General features: G+C 43.5%; 1 protein-coding gene across 18 annotated transcripts in view; it reads right to left on the bottom strand.

Annotated features, from left to right (window-relative positions):
- LOC129850215 (eukaryotic translation initiation factor 4 gamma 3-like) overlaps positions 1-25,397 on the bottom strand; it is a 65,836-nt gene that overhangs the window by 35,465 nt on the left and 4,974 nt on the right. For 7 of the 18 annotated variants that reach the window (XM_055916731.1, XM_055916736.1, XM_055916733.1 and 4 more), the window contains exons 2-9: positions 12,308-12,407; positions 10,927-11,094; positions 8,156-8,248; positions 7,715-7,765; positions 7,490-7,522; positions 4,548-4,568; positions 2,816-2,995; positions 2,592-2,703 (exon numbers count right to left, since the gene is read on the bottom strand). In XM_055916731.1, coding sequence (XP_055772706.1) covers positions 2,592-2,703; positions 2,816-2,995; positions 4,548-4,568; positions 7,490-7,522; positions 7,715-7,765; positions 8,156-8,248; positions 10,927-11,094; positions 12,308-12,407 — 758 coding nt within the window. The remainder of the gene's footprint in view (positions 1-2,591; positions 2,704-2,815; positions 2,996-4,547; positions 4,569-7,489; positions 7,523-7,714; positions 7,766-8,155; positions 8,249-10,926; positions 11,095-12,307; positions 12,408-25,397) is intronic. The other 11 variants (XM_055916759.1, XM_055916791.1, XM_055916773.1 and 8 more) reach the window with 7 other exon arrangements.

The raw sequence follows: 25,397 nt of genomic DNA, 5'->3' as shown, positions 1-25,397 counted from the left end.
TGTTGCTTCCTAAGTGGACAGTTTGATTTCACAGAAGTGTGATTGACTTGGAGTTACATTGTGTTGTTTAAGTGTTCCCTTTATTTTTTAAAGCAGTGAATATATGAGGTCGACCGATTAATCGGAATGGCCGGTATTTTTGGACACCGATTTGGACGTTTTTTCTTTTTACAGCTTTATATAATCTTTATTTAACTAGGCAAGTTATTTAAGAACACATTCTCATTTTAAATGACGGCCTAGGAATGGTGGGTTAACTGCATTGTTCAGGGGCAGAACAACCTTGTCAGCTCAGGGATTCAATCTTGCAACCTTACAGTTAACTAGTCCAACGCTCTAACCACCTGCTTTACATTGCACTCCACGAGGAGCCTGCCTGTTACGCGAATGCAGTAAGCCAAGGTAAGTTGCTAGCATTAAACTTATCTTATAAAAAACAATCAATCAATCATAATCACTAGTTAACTACACATGGTTGAGGATATTACTAGTTTATCTAGCCTGTCCTGCGTTGCATATAATCGATGCGGTGCGTATTCGTGAAAAAGGACTGTCGTTGCTCCAATGTGTACCTAACCATAAACATCAATGCCTTTCTTAAAATCAATACACAGAAGTATATATTTTTAAACCTGCATATTTAGCTAAAAGAAATACAGGTTAGCAGGCAATATTAACCAGGTGAAAGTGTGTCACTTCTCTTGCGTTCATTGCACGCAGAGTCAGTGTATATGCAACAGTTTGGGCCGCCTGGCTCATTGCGAACTAATTTGCCAGAATTTTACGTAATTATGACATAACATTGAAGGTTGTGCAATGTAACAGGAATATTTAGACTTATGGATGCCACCAGTTAGATAAAATACGTAACGGTTCTGTATTTCACTGAAAGAATAAACGTCTTGTTTTCGGAGATGATAGTTTCCGGATTCGACCATATTAATGACCTACGGCTCGTATTTCTGTATGTTATTATGTTATAACTAAGTCTATGATTTGATAGAGCAGTCTGCCTGAGCGGTGGTAGGCACCAACAGGCTCGTAAGCATTCATTCAAACAGCACTTTCGTGCGTTTGCCAGCAGCTGTTTATGACTTCAAGCCTATCAACTCCCGAGATTAGGCTGGTGTAACCGATGTAAATTGGCTAGTTAGTTAGCGGGGTGCGCGCTAATAGCATTTCAAACGTCACTCGCTCTGAGACTTGGAATGGTTGTTCCCCTTGCTCTGCATGGGTAACGCTGCTTCGAGAGTGGCTGTTGTCGATGTGTTCCTGGTTCAAGCCCAGGTAGGAGCGAGGAGAGGGACGGAAGCTATACTGTTACACTGGCAATACTAAAGTACCTATAAGAACATCCAATGGTCAAAGGTATATGAAATACAAATGGTAGAGAGAGAAATAGTCCTATAATTCCTATAATAACTACAACCTAAAACTTCTTACCTGGGAATATTGAAGACTCATGTTAAAAGGAACCACCAGCTTTCATATGTTCTCATGTTCTGAGCAAGGAGCTTAAACGTTAGCTTTCTTAAATGGCACATATTGCACTTTTACTTTCTTCTCCAACACTTTGTTTTTGCATTATTTAAACCAAATTGAACATGTTTCATTATTTATTTGAGGCTAAATTGATTTTATTGATGCATTAAGTTAAAATAAGTGTTCATTCAGTATTGTTGTAATTGTCATTATTACAACAAAAAAAAACAAGTTTTATTATTATTATTTTTTTTTTTTAATCCGTATCGGCTTTTTTGGTCCTCCAATAATTGGTATCGGCGTTGAAAAATCTAAAATCGGTCGACCTCATATATATATATATATATATATATATATATATATATATATATATATATATATATATATATATATATATATATACACACACACATACATACATACAGTATATCACAAAAGTGAGTACACCACTCACATTTTTGTAAATATTTGAGTATATCTTTCATGTGACAACACTGAAGAAATGACACTTTGCTACAATATAAAGTAGTGAGTGTACAGCTTGTATAACAGTGTAAATTTGCTGTCCCCTCAAAATAACTCAACACACAGCCATTAATGTCTAAACTACTGGCAACAAAAGTGAGTACACCCCTAAGTGAAAATGTCCAAATTGGGCCCAAAGTGTTGTTACATGAAAAGATATACTCAAATATTTACAAAAATGTGAGGGGTGTACTCACTTTTGTGATATATATATATACACACACAGTGGGGAGAACAAGTATTTGATACACTGCCGATTTTGCAGGTTTTCCTACTTACAAAGCATGTAGAGGTCTGTAATTTTTTATCATAGGTACACTTCAACTGTAAGACGGAATCTAAAACAAAAATCCAGAAAATCACATTGTATGATTTTTTTTTTAAAAACATGCAAAATCGGTAGTGTATCAAATACTTGTTCTCCCCACTGTATGTATGTATGTATGTATGTATGTATGTATGTATGTATGTATGTATGTATGTATACATACATACATACATACACATGTGCTTGGCTATATACACACACACACACACACACACACACACACACACACACACACACGTGCTTGGCTGAGACTTACCGTACTGAGCAGGGTACTCCCCTGGGCCAGGGCCAGGATAGAAGGTGCCAGACCCTGGCGGCTGCACTGAAAACTGCTGGGGCGGCCCCACATAGGGCGTACTGTGGCGATACTGCAGAGACGAACGGAGGGGATAGAATAGAACAAAAGGTTAAAGGCAGTGTGGGACAATAGGAGAGGAATGCCTACTGGAGAGTAGCAGCAGCCTGGTCAGTCAGTCTCACCTGTGGGATATAGTACTGGGCAGCCTGTGGGGAAGGGAAAGGCATGGGGGCCATCATCATCATGGTGGGCTGGTTGGGGGGGTACACCGCCGATGTGGGGTTCTGAGAGCAGGGCCGCATAGAGGGAGCGTTGGTGGGGATGGTTGGCCGCGCTGTCTGCATCTGAGCCCTCTGGAAAAACTGACACACACAAAGATAATAAATGTGGCAAAAGTTAGTCCCAGAGCAAGAGAGGATCCACAACTGTCCCAACAGCAGTGTTATCTCTTCATGCCTGTCCTGTGCGGTCTCATTTCAGCTTTGGGGATGCAGGGGCTCTGAGAGAATAGCCACTAAGGCCTAAGGGACAGAAAGCATCATCTCAGAGGACCAGGTGGATGGCACTTCCACTCCATCACTCTGTTCTGGTCTACAGAGAGAAACTGAAACAGTCAGAGCACATCTTTCCCCAGGCAGCATTAAACCCATAGCACACTCATAGGACTCCTGACCCCTCCAGCTGGGTTCACTCAGCCCTCTCATCAGAGAGATGGAGGTTGTGAAAGGTCTCAAAACACAGCGGTCTACCAGCCACCTCTGCCTCCAAACCTGCTGTGCTGTTACAACAGGGCTTTGGAGAGCACTGTGCCATGCTGCCAGAGTCCACCACCAACCAGGAACACCTGTACCTACTCGCCTATCTCCGCAGCCACACACACTGTTACACACCACAAATGCTGACTCTATATGCAACCAAATGGCCTTTACAATGCAGTGTCTACAACAGTCACATTTGGAAAGGGAAGTGCTCTAAGATAAATTGTTACTGTTTATGCTATAGCTAATGTAGACAAACTGGGGATACAGTGTATTATTGTTCTGTGTATAGATTGTGTTTACGATTTGGAGACAGCTCTTCACGCATCATAAAACACAGAATCATGAAAATGTTCTCATGACTGCAGAAGTTGTGCTGTTTGCAGGAGACTAAATATTACAATCAATGGGAGGCTCTGTGCTGCCAGGCTCTTTTGGGGGAACTCATAACATTTTATGCAGCAATCAACGTACTCTGGGCAAGATGAAAGACTCTTAACAACAGCTGTGGCCGACATCCTAACGACTAGAGCTCAAGTTTACCACACAGTTGACTCAACTTCCAATAATTCAGAGATTCAGGTACCCTGAAGTGTACACAAACTTCCTGTAAAATCAGGTTATTTTTATTGTAAAAAATTTGGGGGGACCACAAGTCCCATAGGGTGGCGCACAATTGGCCCAGCGTCTCTGGGTTAGGGGAGGGTTTGGCTGGGGGGGGCCTTTACTAGGCTCACGAGACAAGATCGTTATCATGAAATTGGGGAGAAGGTGGGTAAAAATTACAACAAATATAAATAAAATGGGGGGAGGAAGAGTTATCAGCTCTAAAAGGAAGAGTTAACAGTTCTAATATTCTGCATGCAGTTCAGCCAAACTAAGCAAAGATGAGGAAAGAAGAATGGATCAAAATGATAGAATTATTTAAAAAAGGCTTTGTTTGTTAAAGAAAAGACGACAGCATGAGAATGAGTGCGGTGGTCTTAGATTGTTATGTTGGGGGGGGGGGCGTTTTCTACTTGAAGTGAAGTAGTGAAGATAATGGCCACAGGAGGGCTCTGGGGTTAAAGGTTAAATGTTAGGACCAGTAGGTGGTAGGTAGGAGTGTTCCTCATGCCATGCATCTACAGAGAGTTATGATAAGAGTCATTATTACCTGGATGGGCCTGAATCCTCCCTTGAACATTGAAGCAAGAAAGAGAGAAAAGCCAATGGGAGACTGCACTGATGAGTGTGGAGCCCAACACAGCGGGCAATCATTCACAACACACACACGCACAAACCGCAACATTATGCAGCCGGTGGGCCCTTTTGCCAACTGGGTAGTTCTCAGTCCCAGTGAGGAGCCGACAGCAATGACTTAGTAACACAGACAGGGTGTGGAACGCTGCGAGCCAGGACCTACCCTCTGGAGTTATGTGACATCACAGAGGTCTTTCTATCTAGCTTCTACCATTCACCTAAACTCAGCCAGGCTCACCAGGTGTGACCGCAGTACTATTCCCAACACCACGGAGTGAAGACAGAGAGGGAGGCGGGAGTCCGAGTCAATCCTGATGGGAACGCTCCTTTTTCTTCCCTTTCAGTTTGCTTTGCTCTGGCAACATGCACGGTAGACCAACTAGGATTTTGCTCAAATTTAGCTGGCAGACATGAGCTTGTTGTTACTATCAGGGAGTGACAACAATGATAGCTCTGCTCATTTCTAACAGAGCACGATGACATGGCCTCAATTGTGCAAGTTAAATGTTAATGCAAGATGCAAAATGTTGATGCTAATATCTGACCATTCCATGGCTGAATTTGAACTCTTACTAGAATAACTGGAAGAAAACCGCTCACAGTAAACACCAGCTCAAAACCAATACTGATACAATTTACTTGGATGTCTCTAAAGTGGAGATAGAGGCTACAACTAATGTTGTCCAACCAAACAACAACTTTATGCTTATGTCTGACCTCTTGGTTTGCATTCTTAAAGAGCAATAAAGAGCAAACGACTGAAGTTCCTTTAGAAAAGAGAAATCAAGAGTAACACTGAGAAGTCCGAATGAGATCACTATGTAACCATTTTGTGTGTGGGGATTGCAATTTATATCAGAGACAAGGCCCATTTTCTCTGGCCGTATAATAGCCCTTTAGTTCTGCTTCATCTGCTTTCCGACTCCACTTCCGTGGCGGCACAAGAGAGGCCAGTGCCAGCACAGAGCAGAGCCAGTATGTGACAGGGCATGTACTGTGTACTCTGTGCCAGTAAACAGTTCAGATTCAGACACACTGAGCCTGACTGACATAGGAGGCTGACTATTAATAGTCTGTCAAAATGACCAACACAGAATGATCCAGAAGGTGAGAATGTTGGACAACAAGTTACGGACGGGGTGGGGGTGCGCCTGTCTGCCTGTGGGACCCAGTGTCTTTAAATGGCATCTGCTTCTCAGACAGGGAGACACCAGGAAGACTCTACGGGCTCCGTTTCTGTGCCCAGGATCACATAGTTATGCTCTCACACACACACACAATTCACAAACAAAACATGCAATCACATTCATATCAAGCATCTAAATCATCAGATAATCTAAAAATGCAGTTCAACCCTCTTTAAAAGGAGAAGAATCGAGTACATAAAGTATGCCAACGTCAGAAAACAGGACAAGATATTTCCAAAATGTTGGCGCAGTACCACACTTGTTGACACTAAGTCTGATCAACAGCTTGACTAGCAAGTCCACAACATGAGAAGAAAAGATAGTCATCACTATAGTATGGCAAACATCTAGCATCCTTGCTCGACTGGCAGAAAGGCAACAGTCTTCTTGGATATGCCTTTAAAAACAATGTGGCAAAAATCAAGAGAATGGTTGTTGACAAACACAATCAGACTGTTGCATGCCTGGGTGGAAGGCAGGCGGGAAGGGGAGCCATATATTCTCATTAACTTAGGGCAGTGTTTCCCAACTCCTGTCCTCAAGTACCCCTAACACTAGGGGTGTAACGGTTCACCAAAAACACGGTTCGGTACGTATTGCGGTTTTGGGGTGACGGTTCGGTTTCGGTACAGCGGGAAAATGAAATGCAAAAGTTACTGCAGTTAATTTTTGTTTATTTAAGAAAATACAACCTACTGTTATTCCTGATTCCATACATGATCATGAGTCATAATGCCTGATAAGAGCACAAATCAGGAATACCAACACTTTGTATTTTCACAATTACTCACCAACACTAAAATATAGTGGAATATGCATGTGAAATCAGGCAGTACCCGCTCTATATAAGCAAGTTAAACCCGAAGTTGTCAATGAATAAACATGGCTCAGATATTGTATAGGCCTATGCTATAATGTATTCTTACAAAAAGAAAAATATGCACACTTGTGTGGCACTCAAACGGGGAATGTCTGTAGCTCATTTCCCAGTCTGGGATAATGTGATGGGCTTTCATGGTTAAGTATCTCTGTGTAGCCCTGGAGGTCCATCCATCTGTAGTAAGTCAACACAGGGTGCGCATTGGCCAATTCATTGACAACTTTGGGTTTAGCTTGCTTATATAGAGCGGGTACTGCCTATTTTCTGAAATGGGTGCGAGAGGGTTTATAACATGGCTCGAGCACTTTCACGAAGTGTTGAAACCTCTATTCTTCTCAACCACGAGAAGGGGCGCATTTCCGTGGCCATAAACATACCTCTCTCTATTGTAATTCCTTTGGCCCGGTCTGAACCAGCTGAGAAGGGATGCTTGAATGCAGAGTTTTTTTGGGCATTTCTGTCTTTCTCCGGTGGTAGGAATATTGGGGTCACGTCGGCGTAAATGTGTCAAAATGTTTGAGGTGTTGCCAGCTGCATAGGCTATTCTCATTGCGCAGTGGCAACATACTCCATCGCCATTTGATCTACGTAATCTACTGGGAAGCCAAAATGTACTTGAGGAATGGAGTTGGGAAACACTGACTTAAGGGACACATCCTATATAAACAGGGCCTATTTCCACCGAGAGCAGAAGCTCTTTGCCAACCAATAACAGTAGTGTGGTAAAGTGCACGAAGCAGCTCTAGCTGAGGGAAAACAGACGAGGACAGACGAAATGGGGTAAGTTACCTGATGGTGGGTTGGTCGAGGGCCCGTCGCAAACTGATGGGGGAGAAGGTGTGAGGTCCGGCAGAAAGAGAGTGTGAGGCAGCGATGGCAAAGCAGAGAGGACAGTAACAAAGAGACAAGATGAACAATAAAGGGGAACACTGAGGCACGGTAATACAAAACCACAGAGAGCAGTAGAGCTGCCACGTTGTCATGTTTACTGCCATTAGAGGAGATGATGCAGACCTGGTGGTTCCACATGACAGGGGGGCTGGGGCTGGGGCTGGGCATGGATGACTACATTGAAAGTGCAGATAGAACAGTACAATACTTTAAGTATATCATCTTAAAGTCATTGGCACACTGAATAAATGCATTATGACAATCTAAAATTAGGTAACACAAAATGATTACAACATTTACAGGAATGATTATCAACAACTATTAGATAACTCAAAACTGGAAAGCATCTCAGACACAGCAGATGCCAGAGAGTGTGTAGAGGACTGCCTGACAGACACGTCATCAAGACTTATCATTATTGAACCCAGATCATGTCGATCACTACCTCAGACGACACCGTACCCCTCCAGGCCAATCAAAATGAAACATGATCTGTCTGGGTTTCCCAAAGCACACCAGTCATAATACATACAAATGACGCAGAGAGAGAGAACAGGCACTTACCGGGCGACTCTGCGGTTGCGTGTTCATTTGCTGCGTCTGAGGAGAGTACACTAGAGGTGCTGAGCCAGAATTCTGTCCAGTGGTGTATGGAGACTGTCATAGGGGAGAGACAGAGGGATGGATGTAGAAAAGAGAGGAAAGGAGAGGAGGACGTATTTAGGACAGAGAAAAAGGAAAGCGAGATGGAAAATGGTAGTTAAGAACAAGCTAAGAAGAGATTGGATGACTCATCAGTTTGGGCATTTTACCTGAGTTCACAATTATTTAGACCAACCAAACTGTTGCTCTCCTCAGCAATGGAGAATAACGGACAGTGCTAGCATGGTAAATCTATAGTAGTAGTCTAGTTAAACACTGAACAAGACCAATGTCATAGCCTATCTTGTACTTTCTGCAGGGGTTAGCCCTGAGAGCTAAATATGGGGATATCTTGTGCTAGACTACAGTCGTGGCCAAAGGTTTTGAGAATGACACAAATATTAATTTCCACAAAGTTTGCTGCTTCAGTGTCTTTAGATATTTTTGTCAGATGTTACTATGGAATACTGAAGTATAATTACAAGCATTTCATAGGTGTCAAAGGATTTTATTGACAATTACATGAAGTTGATGCAAAGAGTCAATATTTGCAGTGTTGACACTTCTTTTTCAAGACCTCTGCAATCCGCCCTGGCATGCTGTCAATTAACTTCTGGGCCACATTCTGACTGATGTCATCCCATTCTTGCATAATCATTGCTTGGAGTTTGTCAGAATTTGTGGGGTTTTCTTTGTCCACCCGCCTTGAGGATTGACCACAAGTTCTCAATGGGATTAAGGTCTGGCGAGTTTCCTGGCCATGGACCCAAAATATCAATGTTTTGTTCCCCAATGTTCTGTTTGTCACCAAACTGTTCCTGGATGGTTGGGAGAAGTTGTGTTGTGAAGTTGTGTTGTGTTGGTACCATTCTTTATTCATGGCTGTGTTCTTAGGCAAAATTGTGAGTGAGCCCACTCCCTTGGCTGAGAAGCAACCCCACACATGAATGGTCTCAGGATGCTTTACTGTTGGCATGACACAGGACTGATGGTAGCGCTCACCTTGTCTTCTCCGGACAAGCTTTTTTCCGGATGCCCCAAACAATCGTAAAATGGATTCATCAGAGAAAATGACTTTACCCCAGTCCTCAGCAGTCCAATCCCTGTACCTTTTGCAGAATATCAGTCTGATATTTTTCCTGGAGAGAAGTGGCTTCTTTGCTGCCCTTCTTGACACCAGGCCATCCTCCAAAAGTCTTCGCCTCACTGTGCGTGCAGATGCACTCACACCTGCCTGCTGCCATTCCTGAGCAAGCTCTGTACTGGTGGTGCCCCGATCCCGCAGCTGAATCAACTTTAGGAGACAGTCCTGGCGCTTGCTGGACTTTCTTGGGCACCCTGAAGCCTTCTTCACAGCAATTGAACCGCTCTCCTTGAAGTTCTTGATGATCCGATAAATGGTTGATTTTGGTGCAATCTAACTGGCAGCAATATCCTTGCCTGTGAAGCCCTTTTTGTGGAAAGCAATGATGATGGCACATGTTTCCTTGCAGGTAACCATGGTTGACAGAGGAAGAACAATGATTCCAAGTACAACCCTCCTTTTGAAGCTTCCAGTCTGTTATTCGAACTCAATCAGCATGACTGAGTGATCTCCAGCCTTGTCCCCGTCAACACTCACACCTGTGTTAACGAGAGAATCACTGACATGTCAGCTGGTCCTTTTGTGGCAGAGCTGAAATGCAATGTTTTTTGGGGGATTCAGTTAATTTGCATGGCAAAGAGGGTCTTTGCAATTAATTGCAATTCATCTGATCACTCTTCATAACATTCTGGAGTATATGCAAATTGCCATCATACAAACTGAGGCAGCAGACTTTGTGATAATGTATATTTGTGCCATTCTCAAAACTTTTGGCCACGACTGTACATCTCCAAGGAGCTTTTATAACACCAGCCCCTGTGTCGCATCACTACACGTGTGCATCGTAGGGAATTAAAGCAGCACTTCTTGCCCTTGTGAGTGGCTGGTGGTGTGGCTATGTAGCTGGGATAATTAGTTGTGCCACCGGCTGCAGACACTTATTAGGCCAGAGAGCAGCTCCTTCAGACCGAGGCAATGTGTGGGCTGGGGTGACCATGGTGAACACACAGGGTCATGGGAACCCTTTCAACACATACCTTCTGCAAAGGCTGACTCAGTCTGGAATTGCAAACAAGTGTGTGTGTGTGTGTGTACACATGTGTACACACACACACACACACACACACACACACACACACACACACACACACACACACACACAGTGTGCACCCGTGTGCACTTCCAAGCCAGTAGGAGAAACTAGCAAATCACAGCAAAGGCAATATAATTGACTTGCTGTCTCAGTGACAAATTGATGACCCCTTTAGCAGCCTCTTATGGAGAGCAGAGAAAATAAGAGAGCGCCGCAGCAGTCGAAGTTGCTGATGTCCTGTGGAATTCAGATCATTAAGACAAATGGTCTTCTCTTGGACTATTGACAAACAGTACAGAACATATAGAAAAAAAAAAAAAAAACACAACATCCGACCAATCAACAGGCACTCAGTGTATTTAATCAATTTAACTCACACAAGAAGCACGCCGCAACAGGCATTTTGATAAAGATGTTAGAGAGAGAAATACAGACAAACACAGAGGCAGGCAGACGGACGGACAGACCAATGGTCAGACGCAGAGAGGATGACGGCGGAGACTCGGCTACACTCACCACTCCACCTGCCTCCCAGCCCTTAGGGTAGCGATATGGGGTAGCTGTGGGTAATGATACCTGAGAGAGCGCCTGCGAGTGGGCATGTCCTGGCGGCGTGCCCGCCAAGTTAGGGTGTCCCTTTGTGTAGTCGTGAGCTGTGTAGGGAGGACCAGGGTGCCTCGGTACCTACAGCACACAGAGCAAGATAGAGGACATCAGATGATTCCAAAATGAAATGGAGTCACTGAAGACATAGGAAAATAGAGGGTATATGCTTGTGTGTGTGCTGAGTTAAATGATATCCGGTATATATTAGTGTGTTGAAGCGGTATAATTTTGGCAAAGATTCACCCAGGGATGTTCACAGTCACACACGCACAGGATTCCACAGGTCATTAGACCTGCTCAGGAATGTAAATAAGGTGCTACGGCAGGGATTAACTCCTGTGTCTTTGTGCAGAGGAGCAGACCTATACTGGACATGAAGTGTGTTGTGCCCTGCTGTGCAGAATCAGGCCCGGCCCTGGCTGTAGAGTGCTGCCCTCTCCCTTTGCAGGCAGTGTGCTTTGTGCTGTACCATCCCCATGCCCTGCCACTGTGATGTACTGTACTGTGAGCTGTAACCCACTGCAGGTGTTGCTGCTGCAGCAAGCCTGGCACAGCAGATAATGCAGGCAGCAGGCAGGCCGGCCGGCGCACCTCCGCTCCCCTGGGCTTTGTGGTGCCTACATCGCTGCTGCTTCTGCACAGGAACCTCTGTGCGGTAGAGGCAATACTATTCTGTTTGTTATACGACAACATCACTGTTTTTCCTCTTAACACTGGTTTACTCTCCCTAGCATCTCTCTGTGTGGCCCATTTCCGCTGGTTGACCCAGGATAAAGCAGCTAATCTGACTTCTGTTGCCAGAGGAGGAGTCTCTGCCAGTGACTGACTCCACTGACAGGCAATGTGACAGTCGGGGTGGGGGAGGGAGAGTCCAGAAAGCATCCCTCTCCTCAGCAGCAGAGCAGAGCCTTCCAGACTGCTAACAAACCCCAAGGGTGGTGAAGTGAGGGCAACACACACACACACACACACAGCAGGGGGTAGGTGGGTGATGATGCTGACGGTTATTATGAATCACTATGTTGCAGAGGTGACAGCTACATCTTTCCAGCTGCAGGCTGAGGTCAGGTTGAGAAGTGATCTCCCATCCGTTTCTGTCATACATTACACGCACACACACACCAGGCTTTCGTTTTCTAGATTTTATGTCAGAACTAAACAGACAGTGCATCAGACCTGTGAGATGTGGTTGAGGTATGCTTGTGAGGTTCACAACTAGTGTGTGTGGTATGAGCGTATGTGTCTGTGGTGCAGTAGGAATGTGTGTGTGTGGTGCAGGGTATGTACTCACGCTATAGATGGCAGCGACACCGGGCTGTGTGGGGAAGATGCGGTCATCCAGGGATGGCTGAACCCGAGAGAACCTGGGACGCGTCATATTAAGGAAAATTCTGAAAAAGTGTCAACTTAAGGCCAAAACGGGTAAAAGGTGGGGGCATCAACAACCTCTACAGCAGCAGGAGCAGCACACATTCACATGCTTTGGGACATTAATGCACTGTTTTAAACAGACTACGGCTAACAAATCTTGCAAAACCATTCAAGTCTTTCAATTCAAACATCGCAAGTTTATCACATCTTTGTTCTCTAGTTCCTTTAGCAGGTTTTTAGCCAATGTTTCCCCATCCCCGACACTGCTGGCCCCCCTCCCTAAAGCCTCATCTTCAAGAGTACACTGTGTACCTTTACCAGGGAGCATGTATGTGTCAAAGGGAAATCCCAACATGGATTTCCAAAACTCAAACTCTAGGAATGATCATGATCATGGCCCATTTCCATTTTACTCAAGGCACCAATTTCAAAGTTAATTTTAGAATCTATTACTAACTTTATAGGTCAATCATGACAGCTGAAAATAAATTCCTGAAATGTACTGTCTCACATCTAGGCCTAGTTTACTTAAACAGCCCCTTAACCAGGGACAGCCCGGTCTTTCTATTTCCTGATAGGGTTACCATGTGATCACGGGTCATGACTGATGTTAATCAGGTTGCATTCACTTTCACAGTATATTCTTATTGTGTATATATTTCCAACATCACTACTTTTTATTATTCATTTGTTAATATTTTGATCAAGTGTACTGCACTGCTGAGACCTTGCAAGTAAGCATTTCACTGTACTGTTTACACCCTGTATCCTGTGCATGTGACAAATAAACTTTGATTTCATCAATGACTGCTATGATGGAGTGATGAGGAGAATGAAAAGAGGGAGAGGGGAAATGCCAGACAGATAGAAGAGCTCAGTAACCTGCTCAGGCAGTTTGTTGGGTCTTAGAGGCACACACACTGGTCACATGATTTCAGGGAAATAGAACGCCTGGCTTTCTTCTTTCCCCTCTGACACTTTGTAGTCATTCCCCAAATCCCGCCCTCCTCCCCTCAATCCAGCTCCCCCTCTCTTTCCTTGCCTGCAGGGGCCCTAGTCTCCCCTGGCTTCCCGCCAAAACCAACACTCCTCTCAATACATTTTATAACAGTGGAACTGGAGACAGCAGCTACACAGCATAACGAGGGTCTGCTATAGGTTTCCACACTTAAAGCGCGCAGATCTACGCGTGTACTGGGTGGAGTCAGATTGTTTAGAGTAAATGTGCACCTTTTGGTAACATGATACCTCGCAGGTCCAGACTCCCAAATAGCAGCCTTCACAACAGGGCGACAGAGGTTCTCGTCGTCTTCTCATTTGTTATGAAAGCAAATTCAGAGTCTCTTGTCTTGTTAAAGTCTAAATCATGTTGCCAGATGCATCAATGGATCAATGTATTAACAACATAGCTTCTTTATTGAGGTAAAATGTACTTACTATGACTGATACCTGGTTGTCCCTCCTTGCTATTTTAAAGATGAATGCACTAACTAACTCGCTCTGGATAAGATCATCTGCTAAATGACTAAAATGTAAATGTCTTCCCTTGCTAGCAAGTTGGATAAACACTGCAAACTACGTAGCCTTTTAGTTTCCCATAATCTGGTGTATAATGAAATAATATGCCCTAGCAAATATTTTTATACTTGCCGATGTAACCTACAACATTATGCCAATTTGATAAGCTGCTTCAATGTATTCACTCTCATATTTAAAAATATAATGTAAAAAAGAGAAGAACAAATCTGTTTAAGTTTCCAAATAAACTAGAATAAATGTATCACTTCTAAACAATATACTTTTTGGGGGGATTCTAATAAGGCTACAATGTTGTTCGGCTTATTGTTTGAACAGTCGCTGAGATTATATTTGGTTATCAATGCAAAATAGGCTGCTTATTTAATGTCAATCTAAACCGAGACAGCAATCTTGAAATTGGAGGTTATTTTGAAGTTGATTAGCTTCCCACATCGGCATATTCTCACATGTGAAATAATCAGATTTAGAATGAAATAAAATGCCCTGGCAAATATTCGTATACTTGCCGGTGTAACCTACAACATTATGCCAATTTGGTATGCTGCTTCAACCTATTTAAAAACTAGAATGTCATCCTGTTTTGGTCACATAGAAAAAGCACATCTCACAGTTCTTTTTACCAATAGCCTGGAATAAATAGTTATTTCTTCTAAACAAAATACCTTTTGGGGGGATTCTAATATGGCTACAATGTTGTTTGATTTGTTTGAACAATCACTGAGATTATATTTACTTATCAATGCAAAATAGGTTACTTTGATGTATAGCCTATAGATCAGATTAAGGAACCAAGCAAGTTTAATTGCCTACGCAACCATGCCACCATGGCTATGCAAGGAATGATATGGCACGTGACATTTTTCTTGTGGTACCAGGTACAGAGAACGTCACAGCGCACAAGGAGCCGCCCCTGTTGTGACAAAAAACGACACTGCGCTACAGTCTCCGTAGGGTATTAATTAATAGCCCTTATGTGGAAGAGAAAATACAGTATAAAATTAAAATAAAACACTTGGAGCTACTAAATAAAGCCAAAACAAACAAAAAGAGTCTGAGTGGAGATCCCTACTGTGAGTGTGACTTCACTAACCTTTAACATGGGCAGAGTGATAGCTGTAGCCACAGTCTAGGGATAAAACAGACAGGAGTGAATCCTGATGCGGTGCGGTCTTGTGTGGTGTGTGAGGGGCTGGAGGGAAGGAGGTAGTGACAATAAGGGAATCTGATTCGCAGGCAGCAAGGACGTTTCCTCCAGGGGTCAGAGGTTAGCAGGCCACGCAACGGCAGATGGGAAAATGATCAGATGAGACGAGACAGCTGACACCACCAGGGATTTGGCTGGAGGGACCACATGACTCTTACTGGAATTACAATTTGATCTGATTCCTGCAATTGCTATGTAGTGAGGAATTGCCTAACCAAATCCCTTCGCATGTGCAAAGCAAGATTTTGTTAACACAAATATATATATTTACACCTTTATTTAACTAGGCATGTCAGTTAAGAACAAATTCTTATTTACAATGACGGCCTAGAAATAGTGGGTTAACTGCCTTGTTCAGGGGCAGAACGACAGATTTTTACCTTGTCAGCTCGGGGATTCGATCTAGCAACCTTTCGGTTACTGGTCCAACGCGCTAACCACTAGGCTACGAGCCCCACAATGATTCATTAACTAGTGTAAATCCATTGATGCATTCGGCAACATGTGGCTTAGACTTGAATCTAAAGGGCAACTGGAGGGGAAAGAAGATGGCGCCGATAGAGATGGCAGCTTCGCGTCAAGTCTTTAGGAAACTGTGCTGTATTTAGTTTTTTATGTTTTATTTCTTACCTTGTTAGCCCAGAAAACCTTAAGCGTTATTACATACAGCCGGGAAGAACTACTGGATATCAGAGAGACGTCAACTTACCAGCACTACGACCAGGAATACGACTTTCCCAAAGTGGATTCTTTATCTGCACCTCCCAGGGTATTTGAACTGATTTCAGAGGCTGACTCAAAACAACGCCGTCGGAGGAGAGGGTGCCAGAGCGGTCTTCTAGTGAGGCTTCAGATGTGCTCACACCACCCACCGCTTCTGAGTATATTACTCGCTAACGTCCAGTCCCTAGTTAACAAAGTAGACTAAATTAGTGCAAGAGTTGCTTTCAAAAGAGGTATCCGGGATTGTAACATACTCGGTCTCACGGAGACATGGCTAGCTGGGGACATGTTGTTGGAGTCCGTACAGCCAATGGGATTTTCAGTGCATCGCGCCAACAGGAACAAACATATCTCTCTGGTAAAAGGAGGGCGGGGGTGTATGGTTTCATGATTAACGACTCATGGTGTAATTGTAACGATACACAATAACGCAAGTCCTTTTGTTCACCTGACCTCAATCAAATGCCGACAGTATTTTCTACCAAGAGAACTCTCCTCGGTTATCGCTGCAGCCTTGTATATCCCCCCCGCAAGCGGATACGAAGAGGGCCATTAAGGAACTTCACTGGACTTTATGCAAACTGGAAACCATATATCCTGAGGCTGCATTTATTGTAGCTGGGGATTTTAACAAAGCTAATCTGAGAACAAGGCTACCTAAATTCTATTAGCATATCGATTGCAGTATACGAGCAACACGTTAGAGTAGCAGTGGTCGAGCTTCCGCGATGCATACAAGGCCCTCCCCCGTCCTCCTTTTGGAAAATCTGACCACGACTCAACTTTGTTGCTCCCCTCCTATAGGCAGAAACTAAAACAGAAAGGGCCTGTGCTTAAGTCTATCCAATGCATCAAGATTGCGTCGATCACGTGGACTGGGATATGCTCCGGGTAGCCTCAGAGAACAACATTGACGTATATGAAGACTAGGTGAGCGAGTTTATAAGGAAGTGTATAGGAGATGTTGTACTCCCTGTGGCTATTAAAACCTTCCCTAGACAGAAACCGTGGATTGATGGCAGTATTCGCGCAAAACTGAAAGCACGTACCACCGCATTTAATCATGGCAAGGCGACTAGAAAGATGGCCGAATACAAACAGTGTAGTTATTCCCGCCGTAAGGCAATCAAACAAGCAAAGCGTCAGTATAGAGACAAAGTGGAGTCGCAATTCAATGGCTCAAACACGAGACGTTCGTGGCAGGGTCTACAGACAATCACGGATTACAGAAAGATAACCAGCCCCATCGCAGACGACTTGCTCCCAGACCAATTAAACAACTTCTTTGAGTGCTTTGAGGACAACACAGTGCCACCGACATGGGCCTGCTACCAAAGACTGTGGGCTCTCCTCCGTGGCCGACGTGAGTAAAACCCCCATAGGGCTGCCGGCCCAGATGGCATCCCTAGCTGCGTCCTCAGAGCATGTGCAGACCAGCTGGCTGGTGTGTTTACGGACATAATCAATCCTTATGCCAGTCTGCTGTCCCCACACGCTTCAAGATGGCAACTATTGTTCCTGTTCCCAAGAAAGCTAAGGCAGCTGAACTAAATGACTAATCGCCCCATAGCACTCACTTCTGTCATCATGAAGTGCTTTGAGACTAGTCAAGGATCATATCACCTCCACCCTACCTGTCCCCCTAGACCCACTCCAATTTGCTTACCGCCCCAATAGGTTCACAGACGATGCAATCTCCATCACACTGGCCACTGCACTATCACATCTGGACAAGAGGAATACCTATGTAAGAATGCTGTTCATTGCCTACAGCTCAGCATTCAACAGCATAGTACCCTCCAAACTGATCATTAAACTTGAGACCCTGGGTCTAGACCCCCGCCCTATGCAATTGGGTTCTGGACTTCCTGACGGGCCACCCCCAGGTGGTGAAGGTAGGAAACAACATCTCCACTTTGCTGACCCTCAACACTGGGGCCCCACAAGAGTGAGTGCTCAGCCCTCTCCTGTACTCCCTGTTCACCCATGACTAGGTCTATGTGGAAAGCGGCATGAAGATAGAGTGTGGAGAGGGATGACTCAAGTAGCGGAGTAAACTATAAAAATGGACGTTACACACAGCGTATCACATTTAACAAACCAAACATTAAAATACCGTTATAGAAAGTAAAAACCCAAACCGGTCCGTGCATAAATACAGGTATATAGACAAATTTGGTATACCGCCCAGCCCTACCTCCAGGACACATACAACACATGATGTCACAGGAAGGCAAAAAAGATCAAGGAAAATAACCATCCGAGCCACTACCTGTTCACCCCACTATCATACAGAAGGCGAGGTCAGTACAGGTGCATCAAAGCTGGGACAGAGAGATAGAAGCTGTTTTTCAATCTCAAGGCCATCAGATTGTTAAACAGCCACCACTAGCACAGACAGGCGGCTGCCTACCTACAGACTTGATATCATTGGCCACTTAAATAAATGGAACACTAGTCACTTTAATAATGCCTCTTTAAGAATGTTTACATATCTCGCATTACTCATCTCATATGTATATACTGTATCCTTCACTATCTATTGCATCTTAGCCACTGTCACTGCTCATCCATATATTTTAGACATATATTCTCATTCCTTTCCTAGATTGTGTGTATTAGGTTTTGTTGTGGAATTGTTAGATAGATATTACCTGTTAGATACTGCTGCACTAACAGGTAATGTCTGATCTAGAAACATAAGCATTTCGCTCCACTCGCAATAACATCTGCTGACCATATGTATGTGACCAATAGAATTGGATTTGAACTGTTAAAAGGCCATATTGTTTTAGCAACCATATTTTGTTATACAAGCCCAATTCCACTGGGCCTTATAATTACATGCATAACCACATATTACTCAGAGGCACTAGCACTAGGCCTGTGATGGTCATTACATTTTAGATGACGGTTACTGGTCAGCCAAATGACTGCAGTCCCCGAAGACTTGCTTGCTACAACACCTTGCTTGTTTCAGCAAGGAGAAACAAGTTTCATCACGTTGTAAAGAGTTCATCCATGTTCACCCAAACAGACTCTGCCTAGAAGGCCAGCATCCCGGAGTAGCCTCTTCACTGTTGACATTGAGACGGGTGTTTTGCGGGTACTATTTAATGAACCCGCCAGTTGAGGTATTGTGAGGCGTCTGTTTCTCAAACCAGACTCTCTAATGTACTTGTCCTCTTGCTCAGTTGTGCACCGGGGCCTCCCACTCTTTCTATTCTGGTTAGAGCCAGTTCGCGCTGTTCTGTGAAGGGAGTAGTACACAGCATTGTACGAGATCTTCAGTTTCTTAGCAATTTCTCGCATGGAATAGCCTTTATTTCTCAGAACAAGAATAGCCTGACAAGTTTCAGAAGCAAGGTCTTTGTTTCTGGCCATTTTGAGCCTGTAATCAAACACACAAATGCTGATGCTCCAGATACTCAACTAGTCTAAAGAAGGCCAGTTGTATTGCTTCTTTTATCAGAACAGTTTTCAGCTGTGCTAACATAATTGCAAAAGGGTTTTCTAATGATCAATAAGCCTTTTAAAATGATAAACCTGGATTAGCTAAAACAATGTGCCATTGGAACACAGGAGTGATGGTTGCTGATAATGGGTCTCTGTACGCATACGTAGATATTCCATTAAAAATCAGCCATTCCAGCTACAATAGTCATTTACAACATTAATGTCTACTCTGTATTTCTGATCAATTTTATGTTATTTTAAAAAATTGACATTTTTTTTGTTGCTTTTCTTTCAAAAACAATGACATTTCTAAGTGACCCCAAACTTTTGAACGGTAGTGTTGCAGTTATGAGGGTTATTTTATTTTCATGACAGTCTTCATCCATAACCGTCAGTTACACGGTTAACTGTAATTGTGCCAGTCCTAACTGGCACCACCCATTCAACCCTGCAAGCACCAGCTACAGCCATGAGAGTTGCTGACCACACTAATTAGTAATTAGTCTTGAGCTTCATTTAGTTTCTGCAGCGAGAGCGGAGGAAAATATATGTCATCTATTAGAGTTACAAAAGGCCAAGGGATCAGATGAGAGAAAATTAATGTCTGTACAATTATGCACAGCCAGGTAATCAGCTCATTGCTACATGTGGCCAATAGGGACTGAATAACAAGTGAGCTTTAGCAACCTAGGCTACAACTTCATTAGAAAACATGTCATGTTTTGATGCAGCACACAGAACACAGTGAAAGTAAGGAAGGGAAACCCTGGTCTGCCCCAAACAATAACCTTTCTACATACATGTAAAACACTCTGATCTGTGAAGGGCATAGAAGGGCACCCATCACAGCTCAGTAGACACTGATGTTAACAAAAACCAACCCCTCTAAGTCACTCTGCTCCTTTGCCTCCTGCCAGGACAGCCCAGACCTGTAACCTAAACCCTACGCCCATCTCAAGTACAGGTTCAGGTTTCCAGGCTCTGATACAGATCATCAGGTTCTGCAAGTCTAGCAGTTCATTACCAATCATTTCGGGGCCACTGCTACAGGCACTCTATCCCGATCCCTATTTTGCCTTTGAACGTACAGTAGCCAAGACCCTCCACCGACCAGTCCCATTTAGAGCCAGCAACGGGGGGAAAGCCACTGTGTCCCTGTATCATCATGTAAAGCCAATTATGTGCGGAGTGTGTATGTAGGAAGGAGCGAGAGAGAACGAGAGAAAGGTGCTGATAGAATAAGAGAAAGGAAAGGGAGTAGTTCAGTGTTAGAAAGTCAAATAGGATTTTCTGCTGACTTGACGGTTCTGCAGACAAATTAGATCACCTAAAAAAAGTGTTTCTGTGAGAACATATTCAGGACAAAATCTCAAAATGACCTTCTGAATCACCAGACTACACAGAATGCCCAGAGAAAAAAGGAGTCACTTGCAAGAGTTAAGAATTCCTTACACTTTACAATGACAAGAATCAGACAATTACTTTTGTTATAGAATTGATATGCTAAGTTTATCTACTAGAGCATCTTCGCCTCTACCCATCTAATAGCATAGTGACTAACCCTGAGGCTCCCTCCCAGTCTGTAGTTGTATCAGCCTGGAGCTATAGCCTACCTGAGGCTGAGTGCACTGGGTTCAGAGTGGAAGAACAGGAAGTGACTGGAGACAGCCAAGATAGTGCAGACACAAAACCACCCCTTCACTGTGCTCCGTTGTCCCACCAGACCAGGTTCTCACAGCACTGAATAAACACAAGGTTCAAGACGCTGTCTGCTATGGCCTGGGACTGCCATCTCACTACAGTTACTACTGACAATGCATAGGAAGATAACTTAATCAGACAGCTTTAGCAGATCTTGGAGCAAGGTTCTTGAGAAAAATGTATGGTTGACTTGACTAATTTTAACAAGAAGTCTCCTGTGTTTAGTAAGAACCCTCAGAGGCATTTAGAAATTATACTGAGGTATTTAGAAATGTTCAATACCTTCAATTTGTTTGTTTGTGGTGCCCTAAAGCTCATGCTATGCATCTCAACATCAGGGCTCCAGCTATGCATTTGGTTGGCTAACTTCATAGCAAAGTGGTTAGCTTGCAAAATCAAGCTTCTTGGTTACAGCAAAGACAAATCAATCCCCTCCTGGATAAAGATCCCTGCTTCCCGAATTAGTTTAATGAGGCCCTCCCCCATTTGGAAAGAAATATAATTAATTTCATAATAATAAAATAATCTCAATCTACACACAGTACCCAATTAATGAAAAATAGAAAACAGGTTCAGCCATTTTTGCTAAATATTTATTTTTTTATTGTTAAAAAATAACAAAAACAGGGCCTCCCGGGTGGTGCAGTGGTCTAGAGCACTGCATCGCAGTGCTAACTGCGCCACCAGAGTCTCTGGGTTCGCCCCCAGGCTCTGTCGCAGCCGGCCGCGACCGGGAGGTCCGTGGGGCGACGCACAATTGGGCTAGCGTCGTCCGGGTAAGGGAGGGTTTGGCCGGTAGGGATTTCCTTGTCTCATCGCGCTCCAGCGACTCCTGTGGCGGGCTGGGCGCAGTGCGTGCTAACCAAGGGGGCCAGGTGCACGGTGTTTCCTCCGACACATTGGTGCGGCTGGCTTCCGGGTTGGAGGCGCGCTGTGTTAAAGAAGCAGTGCGGCTTGGTTGGGTTGTGCTTCGGAGGACGCATGACTTTCGACCTTCGTCTCTCCCGAGCCCGTACGGGAGTTGTAGCGATGAGACAAGATAGTAATTACTAGCGATTGGATACCACGAAAATTGGGGAGAAAAGGGGATAAAATTTAAAAAATAATAAAAAATAATAAAAAAAATAACAAAATAACAAAAACAGACTCGAAATTGAGCTCAGGTGCATCCTATTTCCAGTGATCATCCTTGAGATGTTTCTACAACTTAATTGGAGTCCACCTGTGGTTAATTCAATTGATTGGACATGATTTGGAAAAGACACACACCTGTCTATATAAAGGTCATACAGTTGACAGTGCATGTCAGAGCCAAAACCAAGCCATGAGGTTGAAGGAATTGTCCATAGAGCTCCGAGACAGGATTGTGTCGAGGCACAGATCTGGGAAAGTGTACCAAAACATTTCTGCAGCATTGAAGGTCCAAGAAAGCAGTGACCATCATTCTTAAATTGAAGAAGTTTGGAACCACCAAGACTCTTCCTAGAGCCGGCCTAACGGAGCAATAAGGGGAGAAGGGCCTTGGTCACCGAGGTGACCAAAAACCTGATGGTCACTCTGACAGAGCTCTAGAGTTCCTCTGTGGAGATGGGAGAACCTTCCAGAAGGACAACCATCTCTGAAGCACCCCACCAATCAGGCCTTATTGGTAAAGTGGCCAGACGGAAGTCACTCCTCAGAAAGGCACATAAGTCTGCTTGGAGTTTGACAAAAGGCACCTAAAGACTCTCAGACCATGAGAAACAAGGTTCTCTGGTCTGATGAAACCAAGATTGAACTATTTGACCTGAATGCGAAGCGTCGCATCTGGAGGACACCTAGCACCAACTGTACGGTGAAGCATTGTGGCAGCATCATGCTGTGGGGATGTTTTTCGGTGGCAGGGACTGGGAGATTAGTCAGGATCAAGTGAAAGATGAACGGAGCAAAGTACAGAGAGATCCTTGATAAAAACCTGCTCCAGAGCGCTCAGGACCTGACTGAGGCGAAGGTTCACCTTCCAACAGGACAACAACCAAGACAACACAGGTGTGGCTTTGAGACAAGTCTCTGAATGTTCTTGAGTGGCCCAGCCAGAGCCCGGACTCAAACATCTCTGGAGAGACTTGTAAATAGCTGTACAGTGATGCTCCCCATCCAACCTGACAGAGCTTGAGAGTCCACAAATATAGGTGCGCCAAGCTTGTAGCGTCATATCCAAAGGCTGAATACTTTACAAGAGAAATTATATACAGTTGAAGTCGGAAGTTTACATACACTTAGGTTGGAGTCAATAAAACTAGTTTTTCAACCACTCCACAAATTTCTTGTTAACAAACTATAGTTTTGGCAAGTCGGTTAGGACATCTACTTTGTGCATGACACAAGTCATTTTTACAGCAAATGTTTACAGACAGATAATTTCACTGTATCACAATTCCAGTGCGTCATAAGTTTACATACACTAAGTTGACTGTGCCTTTAAAGAGCTTGGAAAATTCCAGAAAATTATGCATGGCTTTAGAAGCTTCTGATAGGCTAATTGACATAATTTGAGTCAATCGGAGGTGTACCTATGCATGTATTTCAAGGCCTACCTTCAAAAATTGTAGACCTCCACAAGTCTGGTTCATCCTTGGGAGCAATTTTCCAAACGCCTGAAGGTACCACGTTCATCTGTACAAACGATAGTACGCAAGTATAAACACCATGGGACCACGCAGCCGTCATGCCGCTCAGGAAGGAGATGCGTTCTGTCTCCTAGAGATGAACGTACTTGTGCGAAAAGTGCAAATCAATCCCAGAACAACAGCAAAGGACCTTGTGAAGATGCTGGAGGAAACAGGTACAAAAGTATCTATCCACAGTAAAACAAGTCCTATATCTGCATAACCTGAAAGGCCGCTCAGCAAGGAAGAAGCCACTGCTCCAAAACCGCCACTGGGAATGTGATGAAAGAAATAAAAGCTGAAATAAATAATCCTCTAATATTATGACATTTCACATTCTTAAAATAAAGTGTTGATCCTAACTGACCTAAGACAGGGAATTTTTACTAGGATTAGATGTCAGGAATTGTGAAAAACTGAGTTTAAATGTATTTGGCTAAGGTGGGTGTGTATGTAAACTTCAACTGTACACCTTTACACACACAGAGAATTATAACGCAACACGCTAAATTTTTACTGATTTACAGTTCATAAGGAAATCCGTCAATTGGCAGTCCTTTAGGCTGTCGTAAATAAGAATTTGTTCTTAACTGACGTGCCTAGTTAAATTAAATAAATTCAAAAGTTTGGACACCTCATTCAAGGGTTTTTATTTTGACTATTTTCTACATTGTAGAAAAGATATCAAAAGTATGAAATAACACATAGGGAATCATGTAGTACCAAAAAAGCATTATTCAAAGTAGCCACCCACTTGGTAAACAGATGATCTCCGCACGCGTGGTTCCCATCATGAAGCATGGAGGTGTTTGTGTAATGGTGCTTTGCTGGTGACGCTGTCAGTGATTTATTTAGAATTCAAGGCACACTTAACTTCTCTAGAATAGGGGGCAGCATTTTCACATTTGGATGAAAAGCATACCCAAATTCAACTGCCAGCTACTCATCCCCAGAAGATAAGATATGCATATTATTAGTAGATTTGGATAGAAAACTCTTAAGTTTCTAAAACTGTTTGAATCATGTCTGTGAGTATAACAGAACTTATTTAGCATGCGAAACCCCGAGGACAAACCATTCAGATTCAGATTTGAGGTCACTCTCTTTTCAATGGGTTTTCATTGGGAATACAGATTTCTAATTGACCTTCTTGCAGTTCCTACCGCTTCCACTGGATGTCAACAGTCAACAGTCAACAGCCAACAGCCCAACAGCACAGACACAAACTAATGTTCTTATTTAAGCAACAATTAAGTACAAGCATATTAAGGTTGTAATATTGTGAAGAACAATCTAATGAATAATTGTATGTGATTCATAATGACATAGGCTACAGAAAACAAGGTTTAGACATACATTTTGGAGCACCATCTTAAATTTACCCATATTTCATTTGAGCGAACACCCTACACACTTTTGGGGCATTGAGTAATGGAAGTGAATGAGGGAAAAAATTATATCCCCACATTACACGTTAAAATAGCAAACTTGTAAACAATGCCACGATGTGCGGCATATGGATGCAGTGTAGAAAATGTGTATAAAATATACTTTTTGGTCTATACCGCTGTTGACAGTTTGAGCCATAGCAACATGTAAGCAAAGGTCCGTGTATGGTAGCTAATTTACATAAGGGTCTGAATACCTACATAAATAAGGTGTTGTTTACAGTTGAAGTCGGAAGTATACATACACCATAGCCAAGTACATTTAAACTCAGTTTCACATTCCCAGACATT

Source organism: Salvelinus fontinalis, chromosome 3 (genome assembly GCF_029448725.1).
Source record: "Salvelinus fontinalis isolate EN_2023a chromosome 3, ASM2944872v1, whole genome shotgun sequence".
NCBI lineage: Eukaryota > Metazoa > Chordata > Actinopteri > Salmoniformes > Salmonidae > Salvelinus > Salvelinus fontinalis.
This window is presented reverse-complemented; position numbering and strand designations above follow the sequence as displayed.